At 38.6% G+C, this 23,125-nt stretch overlaps 1 protein-coding gene across 1 annotated transcript in view; it reads right to left on the bottom strand.

Moving 5' to 3' along the window:
* SLC30A7 (solute carrier family 30 member 7) overlaps positions 1-23,125 on the bottom strand; it is a 65,970-nt gene that overhangs the window by 18,275 nt on the left and 24,570 nt on the right. Inside the window, exons 7-8 of the mRNA XM_008051088.2 lie at positions 22,714-22,764; positions 11,980-12,115 (exon numbers count right to left, since the gene is read on the bottom strand). Of these exons, the coding sequence (XP_008049279.1) occupies positions 11,980-12,115; positions 22,714-22,764 (187 nt within the window). The remainder of the gene's footprint in view (positions 1-11,979; positions 12,116-22,713; positions 22,765-23,125) is intronic.

Genomic DNA, 23,125 nt, shown 5'->3' on the forward strand with positions numbered 1-23,125 from the left:
ACTATTATATTGGGGAATCATAAAACAGATTTTAGCTTGGACCTATCCAACCATAATGAAAGGATATGGAGAAAAAGACAAGCTTAGCAAATTCCTGACTGAGCTAAGACTCAGAGCAGCATCCAAACCCAAAAAGTAAGCATATGGAAACAATTAGAGGTTCGCTTCTGGTTGACTAACCCAATTCTAACTTTCACAATGAAGCACCATTTTCCTATCATAGATAAAAAGTGGTGAGTCATGAGGTGTGAGTTTACCAGCAGAACAGGGTAATGATTTTGTTCTTCCAAAGCTGAAGGCAGATCGAATTAATAATCATGCAAACAAAAACACAAATTAATCTGCAAGCTTTACCCTCAAATGCTAACAGATTAAATGAACAACAGTTAGTATTACTTTTCACTGCCAGGATCTTTGCAAATAAAAATATATACACATTTTACTTCAAAGGCAGCTTTTAGTGAACAGACCTCACCATTTCAACAGTAAATAAAATTATATAGCAGTAATTATAAACAAGTCAGACAAAAGGAAAGAGCATACATTATGAAAACTTTTTATAGACTAGTGACAATCATAATGTATAACAAAAAATTTCAGAATTAAAATTACTACTTAGATTCGAAGATAAGCATCAAGTCATAATTGTTAAAATATGGTCCCTGATTCATCTTTATGTCGGCTTATGGGTAAGTCCTCATTCATATTATCAGGGGTTCTTATGATCTACAGACAAACAGAAACAAAACTACTTTAAAATAAATGTGAAGGTCTGGCATATGCTATATACCATACTTGTAATGGACAAAAAAAGCCAAAGAAAACTGACCCCTGAGGGAAATGCAACCCTCATTTAAATTAAACATATAACCATATTTGCATAAATATAACTAATATATAGTGAGGGATAATTACCCATTAATCCAGAATTTCATAAGCCTAGTGTAGAATAGATAATCCAAATCAATATTACCTGGGATTGCAGTTTATTTTGTAATTATGCTGAGTTTCTGAAATCTATAGTTCAGATCAATGCATATTTACAGAGAACCTACCTTATTCAATAATAGATATAATAAGCTACCCCAAGGTTCCCCTGGAACTTAGAGTGAAAGTCATGAAAAGCCATCCTTTTCCTTAAGCTTCTGGAACTTAGCTGTAACACCTAATGCATCTAGTCTTTGAGCCAAAAATATCAATGTACAATGTCAAATTAGTAAGTATTCTGTAATGTCTTTGTTTACATAGCACTTAATAGTTTTTAAAGTGCTTTCATAAAATTTTTCTACTTTGATCCTCATAACAACCTTAAATAACCTTAAGGAAATGTAATCACACAATGGTCAGATGAAGGCAAGACTATAAGAAATCATGTAGCCGGGCTCAGTGGCTCAGCTTGTAATCCCGCGCCTTTGGGAGGCTGAGGTGAGTGGACTGCCTGAGCACGCGGGTTCGAGACTCACCTGGGCAGCAAGACCTCATCTCTACAATAAATCAAAAGATCAGTCGGGCGTGGTAGCGCATGCCTGTAATTCCGGCTACTCGGAAGGCTGAGGTGGAAAGATCGCCGGAGCCTAGCAGGTCAAGGCTGCGGTGGCCGGCAGCGGCCACTGCACTTGAGTCTGGGCGACAGAGTGAGACTCCAACTCAAAAAAAATAAATAAATCATGTAGGACAACTTCCTCATTTCACAGGAGAAAACTGACTCAGAGTGGTTGCAACAACTTGATCTTTGCTATACATGGATAAGAGGCAGTTGGGTGTGACACGGACAAGACCAACTCTTTCTACACACTGCAGTATCTTGTCATAGTTGAGTCCTCTAAAGTCAAGGTCATGCCATATTTAGTGCATTTCCAGTACTCAGCACAGCACTTGAAACATTATAAAAACATAACGCATGTCTGCTGAATGTATTATCTATTTAGAAATTTCAAATGCTAGAAGATTATTAGAATATAAACTAGGCCCCGTTGGACATGACTTTCAACACTTCACAGTTAATAGCTAAATAGCACAACAGTAAAGAGCCTCCCAATTCAATCACATACAGAAAAGAACCTCTAATAAGTAGAAGGTGAACTAGATTATCTTCTATTTCTCATAGATGAAAAAGAATTATACTTGGATAGGAACAATCAGCATTCTCAATTCTCAATGTGCAATTTATTATCTTCATAAAAGCTCTCTCCTTCATTTTCATGAATAAGAAACTAAAATCACACCAGCAATAAAGTAAAAATAAATCTTAAAATGGGAAGAGACAATGAAATCAATGAGAGGGCAAAAAGCCCCATGAAATATACGTGGTTTCAGGAGAAGACCAGACAGGAATAAATTCATATTATCCACATAAAGGATGGTAACATGTGTACTGCGGAGATCAGGAGACTTGAGGAAACTGCCCTATTCCCTCGGTGGGCGCTGAAAGCAGTGGCCTTCCAAGAGGGACCCAGGCAGGCGGGGAAGCTCTGGGGGAAAATCTGCATATAAATGTACAGAGGGAAGAAACAGGACCTTGTTTAGGGCAATCAGAGACAACAGGAGATATTTGTTAAGAATATCAAAATCAAATTATCTACCATTTGGGTGGCTTCAGAGATCACACAGTTCAACTAAGAACAAAACAGAAGTTTTAGCCCATAACAAGGTCAGCAAGAAAAACCAGAGAAATGGTACACACGCTCAAAACTCTCCACTGGCGACGAGGACACCTCGCTTGCTTAGGCAATGCTGTGCTCAGGGCCGATCCAACCCACAGTGTTCAAACCTCTTCAGTCATAAAATAGAGAGCCCCGCATCTCAGGGGCCGAGGCTGCCACTCTGAAGAAGGCCAGCAGCCAGAAGGACGCTGGAGAAGAGCAGAGAGGGCGTCAGCAAATGCGCAGTGACTTCGCTGCCCTCTTCAGTGATGGAGGCGGAGCTTACCTGGGGCCTGGTTTGGGGCCTGGCCTGGGGCCTGGCCTATCAAGTAGCTGATAACTGGTTGCTCCAAAGTAACCAAGGCAGACACCAATGAACTGTAATTTTTTTCTTTACTTCCTTTCTCTCTCCATTCCCATCTGATGATGCGAGAATAAGATCAGTTAACGTAGAATGACAGTATGTCACGGCAGTAGACCACACTACAGCGGACAGTGTGTGCTTCCCAGCAGCCTCCCCTTGGGAAGGCAGGCAGGGAGGAAGGCAGCAGGAAGAGAGGAGGGAAGGCAGGTAGGCAGGAAGCTAGCACTTAGACTACCTGTGTGGCAGGTGATGCTCAACTCCGTACACACTAGCCCATTTAATTCACACACAAGAAATTACAAGGCAGGCACTATCCCCACTTTAAAGATGAAAAATTGAGGCATGGAGAGGCTGTGTGACAAGACCAAGACTATACGGCCATATGGTAAAAGCAGTTGAACATCTCCAAGGAGACCATGAACGTGGCTTTGCCAGCTCCCCCAAAACTTCTTCGCCTGCAGGCAAGTTCCGAATTTAGAAACTGAGTTTCAAAGTGTGTGGGAAGGAGCCTGGACCACAGAAAAAAGTGAAAGGAAGACATAAATAGTAAAAATGGCTCCAAAGGGTCTTGGCAAGTTGCAGTGGCAGCTAACAACATGACAGCTTCCTGCCATTTGAGACCGACTGTTATAGTACAATGACACGACCAGAAACAAATCCCTGACACCTCATTCCCATTCTGGGCCAAGACTCAGCACCGACTTCCCAAGTCACATGTCTGCTAGGAGTAAACCACACATATGAAATTAGAAGCAAAGAAAAAGAACCTTTATTTAATTGATTACCCAAAATAACATTTCTAAAATACTACTGTGAGTATATATGTATAGTTTTTATTGACTATTGCAAAGTAGGTTTCTAATTGCTACCTTACATTAGATGCTGATTACATGAAATATTTAGCAGCTGAGGGATGAGTAGGAATTATGTTTTCAAAAGATTAATTAAGCAAAGAAACAGAATGATTTAAGTACAGGCTACCTAGTGGTGGAGAGTTTTAAACTACACATAAATTAAGAGTGAACATTCTAATGCAAGAACCAAAAAGGGCTGAAATTATTTCTTTTTGCAGCAAGAAAATCCAGAGTTGTAAAATCTTAATATGTTTTCCACTTTTAAAAAATTTATTTTTATTTTTTTGAAGGGCTAAAAATGTGGATGGTTCTCAAGTCAAAAATAGATATAAAATACATTCAGTTTCACCTTCAACCGCTCCCCTCCCTCTGCCTAGAGATAACCATGTTTATATTTGCTTTTGGTTTATTCCTCCAGTGCCTCTTTCCAAAATTATATAAAAACATGTAGATTAGTAAGTGCGTCCCTTCTCCTTCATAAATAGAAGGCAGCACTACTTTTATATAACTTACGCTATAAACCTATAAATCATGTGCTACATATTAAGTGCTATCTTCTTTTCTTAATAACATACCTTGAATGTCACACTGCATTACCATATAAGATTCTCCTTATTTTCTGTTTTAGGGTTGTATAGAACTTCCTTAATGAAGATGTGATACCATAAAATATATATTTAGTCTTCAACCCCATTTCCTGACACACAACTCCTCAAATCCTTGGAATCTCTAAAATGATGTATTCTATATTCTAATGAGTTAAACGGAGGCTGGTCATATGGAAAGATCAGTCCATCCCCAACATCCCAGTAAGGAGAGGGGCTGAAGGTTAAGTTGATCACCCATGGTCCACGATCAGTGGTTTAATCCAGGCATGTCCAACCCATAGCCTATGGCCACATGTGGCCCAGGACAACTAGTCATGTGGCCCCAAAAAGTCTTTTCATGTCATGTGTGTTTCAGCATTTATTTTCTTCACAACCCCATGCATAGCTCCATTGGTGAAGTTCAAAGTTCACCACCACGCCTTGTTCGTGGCATTGCTTTTGGGCAGCACATACCTATGTGAGCAGCTGCTTTCAGTGATGAAGCACATAAAGAGCAAAATTCAAACAAACATTTCTGACAAGCACCTTGAGACTCACTAAATACAACCGCTGATCTTCACGATGAATTAGCTTCCCTCTTTCTCATACACAGACTTCATGACTACCACACTAAGTTAGAATGTTAAATATACTCTTAAATTGGATAGTAAATGAAAACAAGCTGTAACTAATTGCTGTAACTCATAAACCAGCTTGCACAGAACATGTTATAATCCTGCCGAATTTGTTTTCTGCCCATATAAGCAGAATTAACTTCTCAGCACTGACTCCATTTCTTTGGAGTCCATATTTCCCAGCTGGCCATTCCCAGCTTTTTGCTTGAATAAACTCTTTAATCCTGGATTCTGATCCTTTTGATTACTTTGGGTTAACACTTGCCTAGTGTGTGGGTAAGACCCCGCACATCTGGTCACAGAAGTCTTCTATGTGGACTGCTGTTGATTGAGAGAACAGAAAAAGCAATTGCTGTGTTCTTTTCCACACAGATGGACATTTGTCTTCTTTCCAATCTTTTGCTATTGCAAATAAAGTCAAATGAATGACATTATAAATATGTCCTTGTATATTTTTGCGAATTCACCTTTGGAATATATTCCTAAAAGTAGGATTACTTAATCAAAGGTAAACTCTTGTTTAATTCGCTAGATATTGTCAAATTTCTCTCACAGAGACAACACCATTCTCCCTCCTATCAGCAAAGTATGAGAGTGGCTATCTTATCAATAGTCTTGCCAAGAAAGAAGTGGTATCTCAATTCAGTTTTAACTTGCTTTCCTTTCTTATGAGCTGGGCTGAACTACTTTTATATGTTCAAAAGTCACTTGTACTTCTGTTCCTTTGAACTAAATGAATTTATACTTCTGCCCATTTTTCTGTCAGGGTATTGGTCTTTCAATTAAATTTAATTATGATTTTTAGAAGCTCTCTCTATATTAGGCAGGCTGGCCCCTCATAATCTCAATGGCCAATATTTACCCTAGTTGCTCTTTTTTCAATGTAACTTAATTTATCAACCTTTTCCCCTGCTTATTTTCTAGGTTTAGAGTCACAGAAATAGCACAGTCCACTGTTTGTCTTTTAACAAAATAAGAAAGTATAAATTAATAATTATTTTAACAGTACCAATTTTACTTGAAGAATCAAGCAATATATAAAATTCAAATCTATACTTCTGTTTATTTTATTAGAACTTAATAAGTAGAACTCAAATATCTTCTTATTTGATATTTTGTAGTTTTGGACTTTAGGATAAAGGGGGAAAAAACCAGTATATTTGATATTTTAAAGAGACCAAATACATTTCAACAATAGCTTCCAGAAAACATTAACCGTATTAAAGCGGCTCCTAGTTTACAAAAAAAGAAAAGAAAAAGGTTGTGTTTTAAGGCATTTTAATGTTAGTTATTTAGAACCTTCATTTTCCAACAGGAAACAATGCAAAAGTAGTCAGGCCCACAGTGGTTGTTTAGAGACGGCCACAGGGCTACAGTCTAGCACTAAACTATGGTCATTGAGTGGTACAACTTTTTTAAAGAAAAAATTCACTGAGTTTCAAATGTAACACAGGAAATACACCCCTTCAGTGCCCAAAAAACTGCCCCCTCTCCACTGGTAAGGGGATAGCTCAATGCTAGTCCCTGCAGCTGCAAACTTCTGGAGGCACTGGCAATTAAGACATGTTTATGAAGTGTGTGTGTGTGTGTGTGTGTGTGTGTGTGTGTGTGTGTGTGTAATCATGGCACAAGTGAGGAAGTGAGTAGAGACTGCTTCAGTAAGGAATTTTTTTATTATATTCATTGGTGGTTATGAGAATTGTATGAATGCCTAATTCTGTAGCCTAAGAAGGTACTGAAGACAAAGCAGGTGGTTCAATAAGAACTACTGAATTTTTGTCAAATGATACTCTTTCATATTTAGGTTCTTACGTTCAAAGTTCCTCTCCACATAACCATACTTGTGTTCCCTTCAATATTAATAAGACCCCCTGCCAGCCTTTATTTATTTATTTATTTATTTATTTATTTATTTATTTATTTATTTATTGAGTTGGAGTCTTACTCCATCACCCAGACTAGAGTTCAGTGGCACGCTCACAGCCACCCCAGCGTTGATCGGCTGGGCTCCGGACATCCTTCTGCCTTCTGAGTAGCCGGAACTACAGGTGCACGCTACCAACCCTGACTAATTTTCTATTTATTGTAAAGATGAGGTCTTGCCAAGTTGCCTGGGTTGGATTTGAACCCATGGCAGCCTTTCTTAAGTAGGATTTCTCATCCGGACAATGGGACACACAAAATCATCTGAGTGATTATTTTTCAATTCTCCCAGAGATAGTACATAACCAGTACTTTTCTAGATGTACAGGTAAGAAATTAATTCTATACAAAAGCATGCATATGGTATTAGGGTGTTGTCTCCCAGAATGCCAGCTGAGAAAGGTTGTTAGATTAACCAGTAAATGCTCCATGCTGGTTTTACATATGACTTAAAAATACAATTACTATGCAGTAATCTTCCCATATGTTCAGTTTTACAATATGGGTGCATGTACAAGCAGAACATCTTAGCAAACTGTTTATCTGAGTCCCAAAAGCATAGTTCATAAATTATAACCACTTGAAAGGCAAACCACAAAGGAAATTGTTAGGGAACACCCAACAACATTTTTGAAAGAAAATCTCCACGGTTTGTCATATGGTAGTTTCCTACATGTTGAAAAAATGCTTACTTTTTACTTAATATCGGCTACAAATAATTATCTATTTAACCACAAAATCCATAAGATTTATCAAAATCAGTGTATGGTCCAAACCCTATGTTCATGAATGATTATGTATAAATTAGAATTTCAAGTTTATAATTTTGTCTCCATTAGTATAAATTCTGTCCATCTCAAACCTCTATCTAATGACCAGGACTTGCCATTTCTAAAGCCTGTTCCTTAGTTTGCCTCTAAACACTGGGATGTTTTTTCTCCACTATGACAAGAAATTAATGTTATTTTAAACTTTTTTGTACCTAACAAAAAGACTTTCTTTTGGTTAAAAAAGTTTTCTTTGTATTTACAAACCATTATGGCTAAAAAAAAAAAAAAAAAGTACAAAGCACCCCGATAGTAACTGGTGAGTTCAAAAAACTGATTTAAAAAAAACCTAGCAAGGTTTCAGAAATGTCACACCAGTAACAAAGCATATTTCTATATTCTGTTTATATTTATTATTTTCCATCACGCATTGTTACCCTTTTTACATTAGTGAATAAAAAATAAAGTTACAAGTCTGTGTGAATGGCATCATTTTAAAAACTGTAATGAGATTCAACCACAACGAGTTGTTTGAATTTCTGCATTCCAAATTATGAATTCACTTTCTATTCCAACCTACCTTACAGATGGGGAAAAGGAGCAAAACTCCTCTGAAAGTCTTATAGGAACTCTATTATCAGAAACTAACACATGACACTCTCACTGTACACTCAATCTCCCAGTTGGCACTGGGTTGCAAAATTCATTCCAGCAGAACCTAGTTTTATCCAGAGGTTTCTGTCACCCTTTGCCTGCGTGAGAAAATGTTGAGAGGAAAACACCATACTGTCTAAGAGATCACTTTCACTGTGGGAGTGAGAGGAAGCCCAGGCAGCCTGGAAGGAACAGTAAGATATTTTCCATGGCACGTTTTCTACTGGGACCACTAGACCCAGAGAATAACTAAAGAGTGCCATTAACCCTTGCTTTTGGTGAACTACAAATGCTGTGTGTGTATACATCAAGAGTAGGGAAATGTTATTTATTATTTGGCTGAGTCTTTAAGAGTTTCTACTACTCCTAAGATCAGGCAAACTCTTAACCTATTTGAAGAACATCTCAGAGGGATCTTGGAAATTATTTCATTATCAGGTGAATATTCAAATAAATTCAGTTTGTTTCTTAACAGAAAAAAAGACTAAATGGAAATTTCTTTATTTTGTAATTCAGAACTACTTTTTAAAATTGCCTTCCATTAAAACATGTACACTTTCTTAAGGTATACGTCAAAAATATTGGTTTGCACTGGAGAAAGTAGGTAAGAAATATAATTTTAATATTACACTACTGAGAGAGACCTAATTAATGTTCAGGAATATGTGTGCATACACACACAGAGAGAGAGAGAGAGAGAGAGAGAGAGAGAGAGAGAGAGAGAGAGAGAGAGAGAGAGAGCGTTCCCACTCATGCACATAAAGAGAAATCTATTTTAGCTGTGGACCTTTTACCAGGATGAATAATTCTCATGTGCTGCTCTGTACCTTACTGTCATTGAACCTCTGCTACCTAATAAAAGACCCAAAACTTGGCTGACTTAAAATAATGACTGTACTATTATCTTTCATCTGGAGCCTGAGAATGCTTTGATGCTGACCAAGTCTGAAATCACACCGATACCTATAGTGGAGGCTGACAATAAAAGAAGAAAATCAAACAAAAGCCCACACAAATATGAACACGAGTCTCTTGGCTGGTGAAATGATGGTCATTTTCTTCCTTATCTTTGTCTACAGTTTACCAAGTTTCTTTACTGATACACTATTTCCATAATTTGAATGCTCCTTCTCTATGTACACTGTCACCAACCCTCAGCGTCTCCTCTAAGCAGCCCTCGCGTGTACAACTCTGCCTGGAAGCTGATGTCACCTTAGGGCACTGACCTCCCTGAGCTGGCAGGAAGCGCTGGTCTCTTCCACGTGCCAGCCAGGTCCCACTGGGCTGTGGTGAGGAAGCACCCCCACCACTGCTGCCTCTAGTTCACAGTTCCCCCAGGGCCATGTTAAATCTCCCCACTTCTGATACTTCCCCTCACACCTCCACTTCTTCCCAACTGAGCCTTTAATCCACTGACCCTATCACTTCTTTTTACAGCAAATCATTTCCTCTAAATCTTGCTTTCCCACCACCATAATCCCTGCCTTGCCTCCTTTACTGCCAGCACTCACCTGACAACACCCTGAATCTGTCAAGTCCCATCTGTCTAGTCTACCCCATCACCAAGTAGCTGAACAAGACTGAGACAACATACAACCACACTGGCTGTTTTCACCCTAAATTCATGACCACAAACCTCAAAGTGGGCCTTCTGCGCTGCCAGGCAGTCACACTGCTCCCCTGGACCACAGGAGGCCTTGAATGAAGGTGACTCTGGCAGCCTGCTCCATTTCCTCCCTCCATTCGCTCTTAAACCATGGGCTTCAATACGGTAAGTAAACGCCACGAAAGGGTACTACAGGTGCACCAGACCCAGGTGGGGAGGCAGGAATCTGGAAAGGCCTCCTGGAGAGGCACCATTTACATGGAACCTGGAGGAAGGATGAGCATTTGTGATGCACGTACCTGTGTGCACTGTTGGGAAGACACAGGGGCCAGGGGAGGAAGGCCCCAAGCGTGAGAGTGTTTTGAACAGAGAAAACCCGAGCAAAGCCCAGAATCCACAGACCTCCTAACGTACTCAGGGAACTGAGAGTGAAGTGATTTCCTATGGTTGAAGAGCAAAGTATGAGTTGAGAAGTACTGAGACAGGGACGAGGAGGTCAACAGGGCACCACTGTCAAGCCCTATTAAGCAGTGTGAACTTACCCTGGGGTAAGAGTCACTAGAGGATTTAAAGCAAAAGGGGTTGGGGGTGGTTTAAAAAATGCAAAATAATGTTTACATGTAACATGATCTTCACTAATTCTAGCCAGTGTGAAGGGTTTAGAGGGAGACAAAAGGTCAACTTAGTAACTGTGGAGACAACAAAAGGTGAATATTCAAATTGTCCTCCAAGAAGTATTAGATGAAACTAAGAATTATAACATACAGCCAAATAAAATGAACACTGAAAGCACAAAGGTACAGTTGTAAGAATGAATAAATGACCAGAATTTGGGTTTCATAGAATATGGGACACACAAACTGAATCTCCAAGGAAGTGTAGTAAGATTCCAGAGAAGGAAAGGCACTCTAAACTTCCTGAAGGACACTTACTTAGCAGAGTTACTTCACTGCACAAATAATTTGAGGGAAAAAAAATCTGCATGTTTAAAAGGCATATCCTATTTTTTAGGCAAAATCCTTAAAAATCTCCACTTATGACTAATTTTAACACTATAATTTTTTGGTCACACTCTATTAAATCTATGCTAATCAACTACAAGCTGTAAAAGTCAGCATAGGCTGACCTCTAGTACGTCTTTGCTGTCATTACAAAAAAGTTTCACTGCCGGTAAAATCATATAGAAAAATGAAACAAAAACAGTCCAATCAAGACAAACTCAGTGTAAACATACATTTTTAAATAACCAAAGACTATAAAATAAAGAAACATATTGTCTTACTTAAGCCTATAGTAAATATACCTCAGGATGAAATAAACTTAAGAGATAATAACTACTCAATTGAATTCAGCAAATACCCACAGAGAATGTATACAGCCGCACCCCTGTACACCTTGACATACACTTTGCCACTGCGAGGGCAATAGAAAGGTGAAGCACTAAAGGGCAGGAGCTTCCTCAGGAAGGTCACACTCTAGAGGAGGAGACAGGTTTATCTCATGAGCATTTTTACTACACTTCGGCAATGACAAAGTGATTTTATAACTAAAAATACTTCTAGCTGAGAAGACAGTGATATCCTTTTGCATCTGGTAATACAAGATATAGCTGTCAAAGGGATAACATTCCAACTGTAGTTAATCACTTCATACTTCCAACATTTTACTCTACAAATATAGGGCTGTTGGATTCAAGAAATTTACTACTGATTTGAATTATGATCAAAAATTATATAATTGCAAAATATCAAAAGAAAACATCAAACTCTAGGCAATATATAAATGGCAAACACAGAAAAATGTGACAATGAAAAGAGTCTAAGTGGAATTTCATAAAGAGCAAAGGAGAACCCACCTAATAATTTGTACTACAGATCTGTAGTTTAAATAGTAAGTTTATCACCTGTCTCTCAGTTTAATACTTGAAAGCGACCCAGTAACACTTACCTTATAACTATAAGCATGGCTATGAGAATCGAGCAGATAGGATCTGCTATCATCAGACCAAAATTCTGCATCATGATGGCAGAAGCAATTACACCAACACTCCCAAGTGTATCTGCTAAAATGTGTAAAAATACACCTAGAAATAAAGCATAACAAAAATCAAAATAATATTTCCTGGCTAGTTTAAAATGCAAATATTTCCTAGAATTACACTCTTAATTTTAGATTAAAAAACCTAAGTACCTGTTTGAAAAATAAGCATGTATAGGCACTGTTTAGTAAGTATGTAATAATAGCACATTTACAAACTGAAATAATCTTTTCTTTTTCAAACCAACAGGAGTTCAAATATCTTCCTGGTAAATTATACTTGCTCTTAATGATATAAATTAAAAAGTAAAGAAGCAAACTGATCCTAAAAACTGTTTGCAAGCTTTTATCTCTGGCCGAAAAAGTCCAAGGTTAATTAACAATTTGTTAGGCAAGGGAAACCGCATGAGGCCAAAAGAACTGGTCAAGACATGTTAACTACAAATACACGTGCACACAGAGCCCCCTGCTGGTGATTGAAGTTATTACCAATTGGGACCAGAATGTCCTATGATCCTTGTTATACTTAGGAATCATCCTGAAAGTTGTTACCTAAATTAGTTACACACTATATGAAAGTATTTCAGCGCCAGTAACGACTCCGCACCCGGCCAAGACCAAGAGATTAATAAAGGGGCTGTTACAGAGAGGGTCTGTAACCGAGAAAAAGCAAGAGAGGGGGAGAGACAGAGAGAGAGTGAGAGACAGAGAGAGAGTGAGAGAGAGGGAGAGAGTGAGAGTGAGAGAGAGAGAGAGAGTGAGAGAGTGGCGGGGAGACAGAGAGAGCAAGAGAGAGAGGGAGCAAGAGAGAGTTATGCAGGGAGATGGGTGTATTTATGGGCTTGGCAGGGGCTGGAAGGGGCTGTGCTAGGTTCTTATTGGAGGAGCAACATGGGAGCAGGGTGGGTATAACAAAGCTAGCTACGTCATGGGAAATGATTGGAGGCTTGCAGGCTTGAACTTCGCGCGCGAGGGGAATCGTGCATGAAGAAGCCGGAACCTAGGGCCTTTGTTGTCTAGTGTGGCTTTACCATGTTTGGTGCCATTTTGGGAGCCACCCCTCTGGCTGTTTCCTGTACCCTTCACTATACTCAGATACAATGTGAAAGAAAGGAGAACTCTGAATACTTTAAAATCAATATAAAAGACTTCCGGCAAGATGGCAATGGGGCAACCTGGTCTGTAAAACCCTCTGCAAAGGAGAACTGCAGTGGGTCTCGGGCTCTCGCCCCGGGGACTGCGGACCCCAGCATCGCAGCCTGCTCTTCATACGGAGCTCAGCCGTTGTCACTGCTGGGGCATCACAGCGGACTGGACAGCCACTGCAGCGCAGATGCCGCCGCCGCTGGTACCACATCACACCACCCGGGCTGGAGGCGATCCACGACTTAAGTCCTTGAAGCCCCTTCAGGGAAGATCTGCTGGGATCGCTGCCACCTTTCCTGCGACCGAGACGTCCTGCCTGCTGTGAGTCTCCTGCCTATGCCCTGAGGCAGGCATCCATCCATCTCCAGTCTCTGCCAGTTCCTGTTCGGCCCCACCCTCTCTGGGGCGAGGAGCTGAGATAGCACCACCTGCTGGCGATTGAAGATAACAACACCGAAATGGGAGAAACAAGCTTGAAAAAGACATAGGCCAGAGTGGTGAACGGAGGGTGATCTGAACTGTCCTTCACAGCAGACCAGGGGCAACTGACCCTAACTGCAAACTAATTTACCAACTTGAAAAGAAAGCTAGAAATCAGAGCTGAAAGGACATTGGACTTAAACGAAAAGTCTCAGAGTGTGCTTGATTGGTTCTGTTAGTTTAATGACTTAATTCTATTCCTACTGTGTATTGTTCCTTTTTTTTCCTCTTCCTTTTCTTCTCTTTTCTTCTCTCTGTAAACCATATCTTTGTATAGAGGAACAGCACATCAATAAGGTGGTTGGTTAGCTTGTATGTTAGCATCACTATATGTTTTATTTTTTTTTTTGTATGGGAGTTGGTTCGTCTGTAGCTGTGGTCTATTGTTTTTATGTGTTTCAGTATAGGTCTCTCTCTCTCCATTTGTTGGCACACGTTTGTTTCCCCCCTTACTCCTCTATCTCTCCACCCCCCTCATCAACCCACTGTCTGCTCCATTCTCTTCCCTCTGCTAACCACATTTTATTTCAGGGAGTAAACCTACAGCCCCACTGCATGGACAGATTCCACGGCAGTGGGAAGTGGGTTCCATTATCCACACACCTGTCAGCGAATACAAGGACCTGCAGATAGATTTTGAATCACAGCTCCCCGCTTAAGTAAATCTCAAAACTGCAAAAAGGACCACCCCCAACCTACAGTGCAACTCAAGAATTGAACAAAGTAAGAGGGCATACATAAAGAATAGGAGATTGAACAAACAAAAGTAAAACCAATCCCTTTACCCCTGAATAACAGAATTAAAGAAGACGGTAACGTGAAGGGAAGGAAAAAGTAGGGAGGGGGTTAAAAAACCGCACAAATGAAGAAAAACCAAAAGAAGAATATAGGTCTCACACAGAACCCTGGGAGATCAGACACTGAGAAACAGATTCTGGAACACAAACAATGAAGAGCCCCCAGAATGACTGGTTACATGCAACAAACCCAGACATCAAGACATTAATGGAGAGAATTTAAAAAATTGAGGAGAGACAAGAGGAAAATAGGAAGGAGTTGATGTCAGAAATGACAGCAGTAAAGAATACTGTGATGGAAATGAACAACAGACTAATAAGCATGGAAAGCAGAATCAGCCAAGCAGAAGAAAGAATCTCAGAGCTTGAAGACCAAAACACAGAACTAACCCAAACTGTCAAAAGAATAGAAAAGAAGCTCAAAAAGACAGAACAAAACCTGCAAGAGATGAACGATCACTTCAAGAGACCAAACCTAAGAGTAATTTGGCTTCCTGAGGCAGAGAGAGAAACAGAAGCCACACTGGAACAAACATTTCATGAAATCATTCAAGAAAACTTCCCTCATCTCATCAAGGATGAAAAAATTCAGACACAAGAGATTCAGAGAACCCCTGCAAGACAACAAATGAGAAGACCAACTCCCAGACACATAATAATTCACCTAAACAAAGTAGCTATAAAAGAAAAAATCCTAAAGGCAGCAAGAGAAAAAGGCCAGACTACCTACCAGGGAAAACCAATTAGAATAGCAGCAGATTTATCCACAGAAACCCTGCAGGCTAGGAGAGCCTGGAGCCCTATCTTCAAAGTTCTAAAAGAGAAACAATTTCAACCAAGAATAACCTACCCAGCCAAACTAAGCTTCATTAGTGAGGGAGAATTGAAATCTTTTCCAGATATCCAATCCCTAAGAACCTACGCTGCCACCAGACCAACTCTACAAGAAACACTTAAGAAAGTACTGAACACAGAAGAAAAAGAAAAAAGAACAACAACATTCTTCACAAGAGTACAGGCAAAAGATTAAAAACACACATGAGCCAACTCCAAAACTCAAAGAAAGACAACACACAAACAGAAACAACCCTGTAAGAACCTTATGACAGGGATCAACTCTTGCATTTCAATTATTAGCCTAAATGTGAATGGACTAAATGCACCACTGAAAAGATACAGAATGGCAAAATGGATAAAATATCATCAGGCAACAATCTATTGCCTTCAAGAGACTCACCTCACTAGAAAGGACACCCACAGACTCAAAGTAAGAGGATGAGAAACAAACCTTCAGGCGAATGGAATACAAAAGAAAGGAGGAGTAGCGATCTTAATTTAAGACAAAATACCCTTCAAGCTATTAAAAATCAAAAAAGATACAGAAGGCCATTACATAACGATAAAAGGCTCAATCCATCAACAAGAAATATCAATCCTAAACATATATGCACCCAACATAGGTGCGCCAACTTTCATAAAGCAACTTCTAGGAAAACTAAAGAAAGTATTGACTCTAACACCATCATAACTGGGGACTTCAGTACCCCACTCACAACCCTAGACAGATCATCAGGACAAAAAATCAGCAAGGAGATTCGGAACCTCAATGTGACTTTGGACCAAATGGACTAAATTGACACCTACAGAACACTCCATTCAAAGACCACAGAATACACATTCTACTCATCAACACATGGAACGTATTCTAAGATCGACCACGTAATTGGCCATAAATCAAGCATAAGCAAATTTAAAAGGACCAAAATTCTACCATGTACCTTCTAGGACCACAGTGGAATAAAAATAAACATTGACACCAACAAAGTCCCCCCAAAACCCACAAATACATGAACACTAAACAGCATGATGCTAAACAACTCCTGGGTCAATGATGAAATCAAAACAGAGATCAAAAGATACCTGGAAACAAATGAAAATGAAGAAACTTCTTACCAAAATCTCTGGGATGCCTTGAAAGCTGTAGTAAGAGGGGAATTTATATCCCTACAAACACACATGAAGAAAATGGAAGGAACACAAATTAACAACCTAACAAGCCACCTAAAGAAGCTGGAAAACCAAGACCACAAAAACCCTAATTTCAGCAGAAGAATCCAAGCCCAAATCCAGGACATAGAAGACAAAAAGATAATACAAAAAAAAAATCAATGAAACAAAAAGCTGGTTCTTCGAAATGATACACAAGATCAATGGATACACTAGACTGACCAAGAAAAAAACGAGAAAAAAACCAAATAAGCACAATCAGAAACACAAAAGATGAAGTCACATCTGACCCTGAAGAAATACAAAAGATCATTAGAGACTACTACGTACACTTGTATGGAAACAAACTCAAAAACCTGAAGGAAATAGAGGACTTTCTGACATCACACAACCTACCTAGATTGGAACAAGAAGAAATTGAGACCCTAAATAGACCAATAACAATCAAGGAAATCGACTACGTAATAAGAAAACTTCCTACAAAAAAAAGCCCTGGTCCTGATGGCTTTCCAATAGAATTCTACAAGACATTTAAGGAGGAGCTGACACCAATCCTACTGAAGGTATTCCAGGCAATTGAAAAAGATGGAACTCTCCCCAAATCATTTTATAAAGCCAACATCACATTGATACCCAAGCCAGGTAAAGATCCAGCAAAGAAACAGAACTACAGGCCAATATCTTTGATGAACATAGATGCTAAAATTCTCAACAAGATCCTAGCAAACCGAATTCAGCAATACATCTCAAAAATCATCCATCATGACCAAGTAGGCTTCATTCCTGGATGCAAGGCTAGTTCAACATTCGTAAAACCATAAATGTAATTAAATACATCAAGAGATCTAAAAAACAAAAACCACATGATTATATCATTAGAAGCAGAAAAAGCTTTTGATAAAATCCAGCACCCCTTCTTGATAAAAACCCTTGAACATCTAGGCATATGGGGAACATACCTCAAAATAATAAAAGCCATCTACGAGAAACCCACAGCCAGCATACTCCTAAATGGACAAAAATTGGAACCATTTCCCCTGAAAACTGGAACAAGACAAGGATGCCCACTCTCATCCCTCCCATTCAACATAGTATTGGAAGTCCTGGCTCTAGCAATCAGAGAAGAGGAGGCAATCAGGGGTATCCAAATAGGAAAAGAGGAAGTCAAGTTATCTCTCTTTGCAGATGATATGATTGTGTACCTTGAAAACCCAAGAGAATCTGTCAAAAACCTCCTTACACTGATAAAGGCCTTTGGCAAAGTCTCAGGATACAAAATAAATGTACAAAAGACAATCGCATTTCTCTACACCAATATTAAACAAACAGAAGCCCAAATAAAAAACAAACAGAAGCCCAAATAAAAAATTCCATTCACAATAGCCATAAAGAAAATGAAATACCTTGGCATCTTCCTAACCAAAGACATGAAAGACCTTTACAATGAAAACTACAAAACTCGGCTCAAAGAAATCAAAGATGACACAAACAAGTGGAAAAATATCCCATGCTCATGGATTGGAAGAATCAACATTGTGAAGATGTCCATCTTACCTAAGGCAATCTACAAATTCAATGCAATACCCATCAAATTACCAGCAACATTCTTCTCAGACCTAGAAAAGACAACACAGGAATTCATATGGAAACCCAAACGTCCAAGAATAGCCAGAACAATCCAGAGCAAAAAAAACAAAAAACAAAAAACAAAGCAGGTGGTATCACATTACCAGACTTCAAACTTTACTATAAAGCTACAATCATCAAAACAGCTTGGTATTGGTATAGGAACAGGCATATAGAGCAATGGAATAGAACTGAGATTCCAGAAGCAAAACCTCAATTTCTCAACCAACTCATCTTCGACAAGGCTTCCACCACCTACCACTGGGGAGAGGAGAACCTATTCAGTACATGGTGCTGGGAAAAGTGGCTGACCACATGCAGAAGATTGAAACAGGACCCCTATCTATCCCCATGCACAAAGGTTAACTCCAAATGGATCAGAGACCTAAATGTAAAACCTCAAACCATAAGAACCTTAGAAAAGGAAGGAAATACCCTCATGGAAATCGGAACTGGCATCCAATTCCTGAACAAAACCCGAAACCCACAGGTCATAAGAGAGAAGATAGACAAGTGGGACCTTATTAAACTGACAAGCTTCTGCAAGGCCAAAGAAACCATCAAGAGAGCAGGGAGACAGCCTACAGACTGGGAAAAAGTATTTGCCAACACCAGGTCTGACAAAGGCTTAACATCCTGGATCTACAAGGAACTAAAACGTGCTGAAAAGGAAAGAACAAACAACCCCATTATAAAATGGGCAAAAGATATGAACAGACACCAAAGAGGACATTCGAGCAGCCAACAAACACATGAAGAAATGTTCAACCGCACTAATCATCAGGGAGATGCAAATCAAAACCACACTGAGATACCACCTAACTCCAGTCAGAATGGCAATTATCAACAACTCAAAAAATAACAGCTGCTGGAGAGAGTATGCGAAAAGGGAACACTTCTACACTGTTGGTGGGAGTGTAAACTAGTGCAACCTCTGTGGAAAGCAGTGTGGCGATTCCTAAAAGCTCTAAATATTGACCTCCCATATGACCCCTCAATCCCCCTACTGGGAATATACCCTGAAGAACTCAAATCACTCTATAAAAAAGATACCTGCACACGTATGTTTATCGCAGCATTGTTCACAATAGCAAGAACCTGGAAACAACCATGCTGCCCATCAAAAGAGGACTGGATTAAAAAAATGTGGTACATATACACGAGGGAATACCACGCAGCCATAAAAAAGAACATCATCATGAATTTCGCAGCAACCTGGTTGGAACTAGAGTCTATAATACTGAGTGACCTCTCACAGAAACAAAGATCCGAGTATCACGTGTTCTCACTCATATAATGGACCTTGAACATCCAATGTAATACTATAAGAAAATGACTGACGGTACCAGTAAACTATGGGGTGGGGGGAGGGAGATGGGATTAACAGTAGTAAATATCTGTCTGGGGAGGGGGAAACACCTCTTATCAACAGGGTGCCTGGATGAAACATAATTGTACACCTAACCCTTAACTGTACCCCACAAAACCATAATAAAAAATATTGATTATGAAAAAAAAGAAAAAAAGAAAATCAATATAAAAAAATAATGAGTTTTTAATAATTAAATACTAAAAGGATAGAATACTGATATTCTGTCCAAGAGCCTACATATACTATTAACATCTAATAAGTGACACTTACCTAGAAAATCATTAAAGAAGTCAAGATGTTTCATATACAATAGTTTTTTTAAAAGACTTGACTAAGGTAATAAATTATTCACCATTTAGATCTTTATTGGTAAAATTTACTACTATAGCAAAATATTCTCTTAAACCTCAACCACACCTTGCAAAAAATAGAACATTCTTCAATACCAACTAAACTATCTGAACTATCTATTATTTTTAGGTAGAGAGATACAGATACACCTAAACTCAAGAAAACTTTCTAAAAATTTAAAAACTAGCTGTGAATTAATCTAACCAATGCTGTGTTCCAGGAAATGATACAACTCATCTGCTACCATGGAATTTTTCATCAAGTCTTACACCAAATGTCACTCATCCCTCACGAACTACCTTTCCACCTGTATAGAGCTTTGACTCTTATTAAAACTATGGTTCAGAAAGCTAGTGGCTCTCTTAAGAAAAAAGTTTTCCAAAACAAAAAAAAAATGTCACAGTATATTCATAGAATAGTCAGTTTCTCTAGGGTATTTCAAATAGCAAAGAATTAAATAGATTAATAATGCTGGGACTACCTTAACTTTTAAAAATACACATAAAAATGATCTGGAAGTCCCTAAGCTAGGAACTATTTCTTATATGTGACACATGCTTTTAAACCTTTATATTCTTTCATCAGTGTTTTGGTAGAATCAAAGATGAAAATAGCTCTCAGCATTAAAAGGAAAAAGAAAATAATCATCTGTTCTTGATTTTCCTTAGATTGGAAAGTCCCTGGCTACATGTTACTTACTAATCTAAAAACTGGCTTTATTAGTAAGTGCTGTTACCTATCTAAACCCTTTTTATTTTATAAACTGTTTAAGAAAAAAAACTACTACAAAAGAAATATAAGCTCATATGTTTAATTTATGTAAAGCTAAAAGCCATAGAAGATTTAGCCGAATACTGATAATCTAACTCCCCAAGAATTTAGTAAACCAGAGGTCACACTCAAGATGTAGCAAATAATTGAAAATTTTAGTGATTTCATGTTTTTCATGCATGAGTAGCTACATGGTCATTTTGCAGGAAGGTCTTTTTTGTTTTTTTTTTTCTGAGTTGGGGTCTCACTCTGTCGCCCAGGCTGGAATACAGTGGCATGATCACAGCTCACCGCTGCCTCGACCTCCTGGACTCAAGCGATCCTTCCACCTTGGGCTCCAGAGTAGCTGAAACTACAGACACATATCTGGCTAATTTTTTTTATTTTTATTTTACGTGTAGAGATGAAATCTTGCTATGCTGCCCAGGCTGGCCTCGAACTCTGCAGGAAGGTTTTAATACCAGATAGTTGTCTCTCTCCTTCAGCTACCTAATGGGCTGATTCAGCCACAAGTTGATGGATATTCAGAAAATATAAACTTATTTTCAAAAGAGCTTATATAAAAGATCATTAGAAAGGCAAATCTTTTTTCCCTCCAACTTGTGATGATTTTCAAAACTAAAAGTAAATTATTATTATCAAGGCTAATACTTGATATAGATGCATCAAGTATGCATGACTGTAAGCAAGACCAGAAAACATCTTAAACAATTCTATGTATTTTGTAAATGGAAAATCGTAATCAGAAGACACATTTAAGCCTTCTGCAAATAAAATTCTCAGTATGGAGGAACATACAATGAAAAACTAAAAAGCAAAAAGTTACATCAAGAAATAGTGGAGAAAAAGGTGCAGTCAAGATTGGACTGGATGCCATTCAGAAAGCCAGACTGAAGTCAAAAGTTAAAAGCAGGAAGACAGGGGGTTTGAGATTAGGAAACCTTGGCAATTGAGTCTACTCAGAGCCAAAGATGAGTTCACATTTCAACAAAGGAAGCTACTATAGTTCATAGACAAGACTGATTTTCTCTGGCTTATAAAACTGCAACACATCGTTTCACACAGCAGCACGTGTTTAGGTATTACCCACTGATGCCCTCCCTGCCTGCAAGTGTAATGGTGTTCTCACTTGGCATCACAATTTTAGCTCTGAATTTTCCTACAACATAAAAAGCATACTGAATATTATTCTTAGAAAAATTATGTAATAATCTGTGAAGACAAGCACACTACTACAGCCAGAACCCAACTTGCAACAATTAATTTATGATCTCAACTTGATGATGGTACAGGAAGCAGTATGTGTTCAGTCAGCAGAAACTGCACTTTCAATTTCGATCTCTTCCTAGGCTTGCGATAATGCAGTAGCGTGCTCTCTTGTGATGCGAGGCAGCGGCAGAGATGCAGCCACCAGCTGATCACGCTCGCAAGATTAAGCAAAGACCTCGTAGGCCAGTATACTGTAGCCAGTAAACACAAGATATTCAATACTTCATTATAAAGTATTAGATGATTTTGCCCACCTATAGGCTAACGTCAGCGTTCTGAGCACGCTTAGGTAGGCTAGGCTAAGTTAGGATGTTTGGTAGCTTAAATATAGTCGATGTATTTCGACTGAACCATATCTTCAACTTACCATGGATTTATTAGGATGTTACCTCATCGTAAGTCAAAAAATCATCTACATAGTGTTAACTAGAGTCACAGGCATGGGTATTACCTATATTTAAGCAGTATCGTTTCTGAATATTTTGCCTTTCCTTTTTTTTTCTTTTTTTGGAACAGGGTGATCTCAAACTCCTGGGCTCCATCTCAGTCCTCCATCTCAGCCTCCTACAAGTAGCTGGGACTACAGGCACAGGCCACTATGTCTAGGTCAATATTTTGCTTTTATTATAAAATCAAACAGTCAAGTGACAAAAAAAAAAGTCTGTTAATATATCTAATGATGTCTATAAAACAATGACTAGAAAAGCTGGCAATCTAATACAAATGTTAAGTATTTTTCTTAAAGGAAAACTTCAGACAACTCAAAACTTCCAACTATAAAAGCAGTTTCAAAAACCTAAGAAACATGCAAATTGCTTGTCATACCTTGTAAAATCTGTCTGCTGGGTCCTGTTGTTTCTTTTAAGGAAGGACCATCTGCAACAAAGTAAGTTAAATTATTTTAAAACATGTTTTCAATTTCCGATTAAAATTTTTACAATTCACAGTCCTCTTCATTCAAATATATCATCTAGAATGTATGACTACATAGCCACATCAGACACACAAAATCATTTTTAAATTTAATAAAGTAATCAACTGACAGTAAATTTAGTGGAAGTAATTTCAAAATTCACCAAGGATACAGAGTATTTCAGAAATTGTAAAACAAAAACAAAACACAGGAAATTAAAAGCATTGTGAAAATCCTCTAACACTCATAAAATATTTGTGTACATTTGGAAGAGTCAGAGAAAACCAAATGTACTGCTTGAAGCGACAAGAGGACCAAGAAATG

This window comes from Carlito syrichta, unplaced genomic scaffold (assembly GCF_000164805.1).
Source record: "Carlito syrichta isolate Samal-C Ts95f unplaced genomic scaffold, Tarsius_syrichta-2.0.1 Scaffold63521, whole genome shotgun sequence".
In the NCBI taxonomy this organism is placed as follows: Eukaryota; Metazoa; Chordata; class Mammalia; order Primates; family Tarsiidae; genus Carlito; species Carlito syrichta.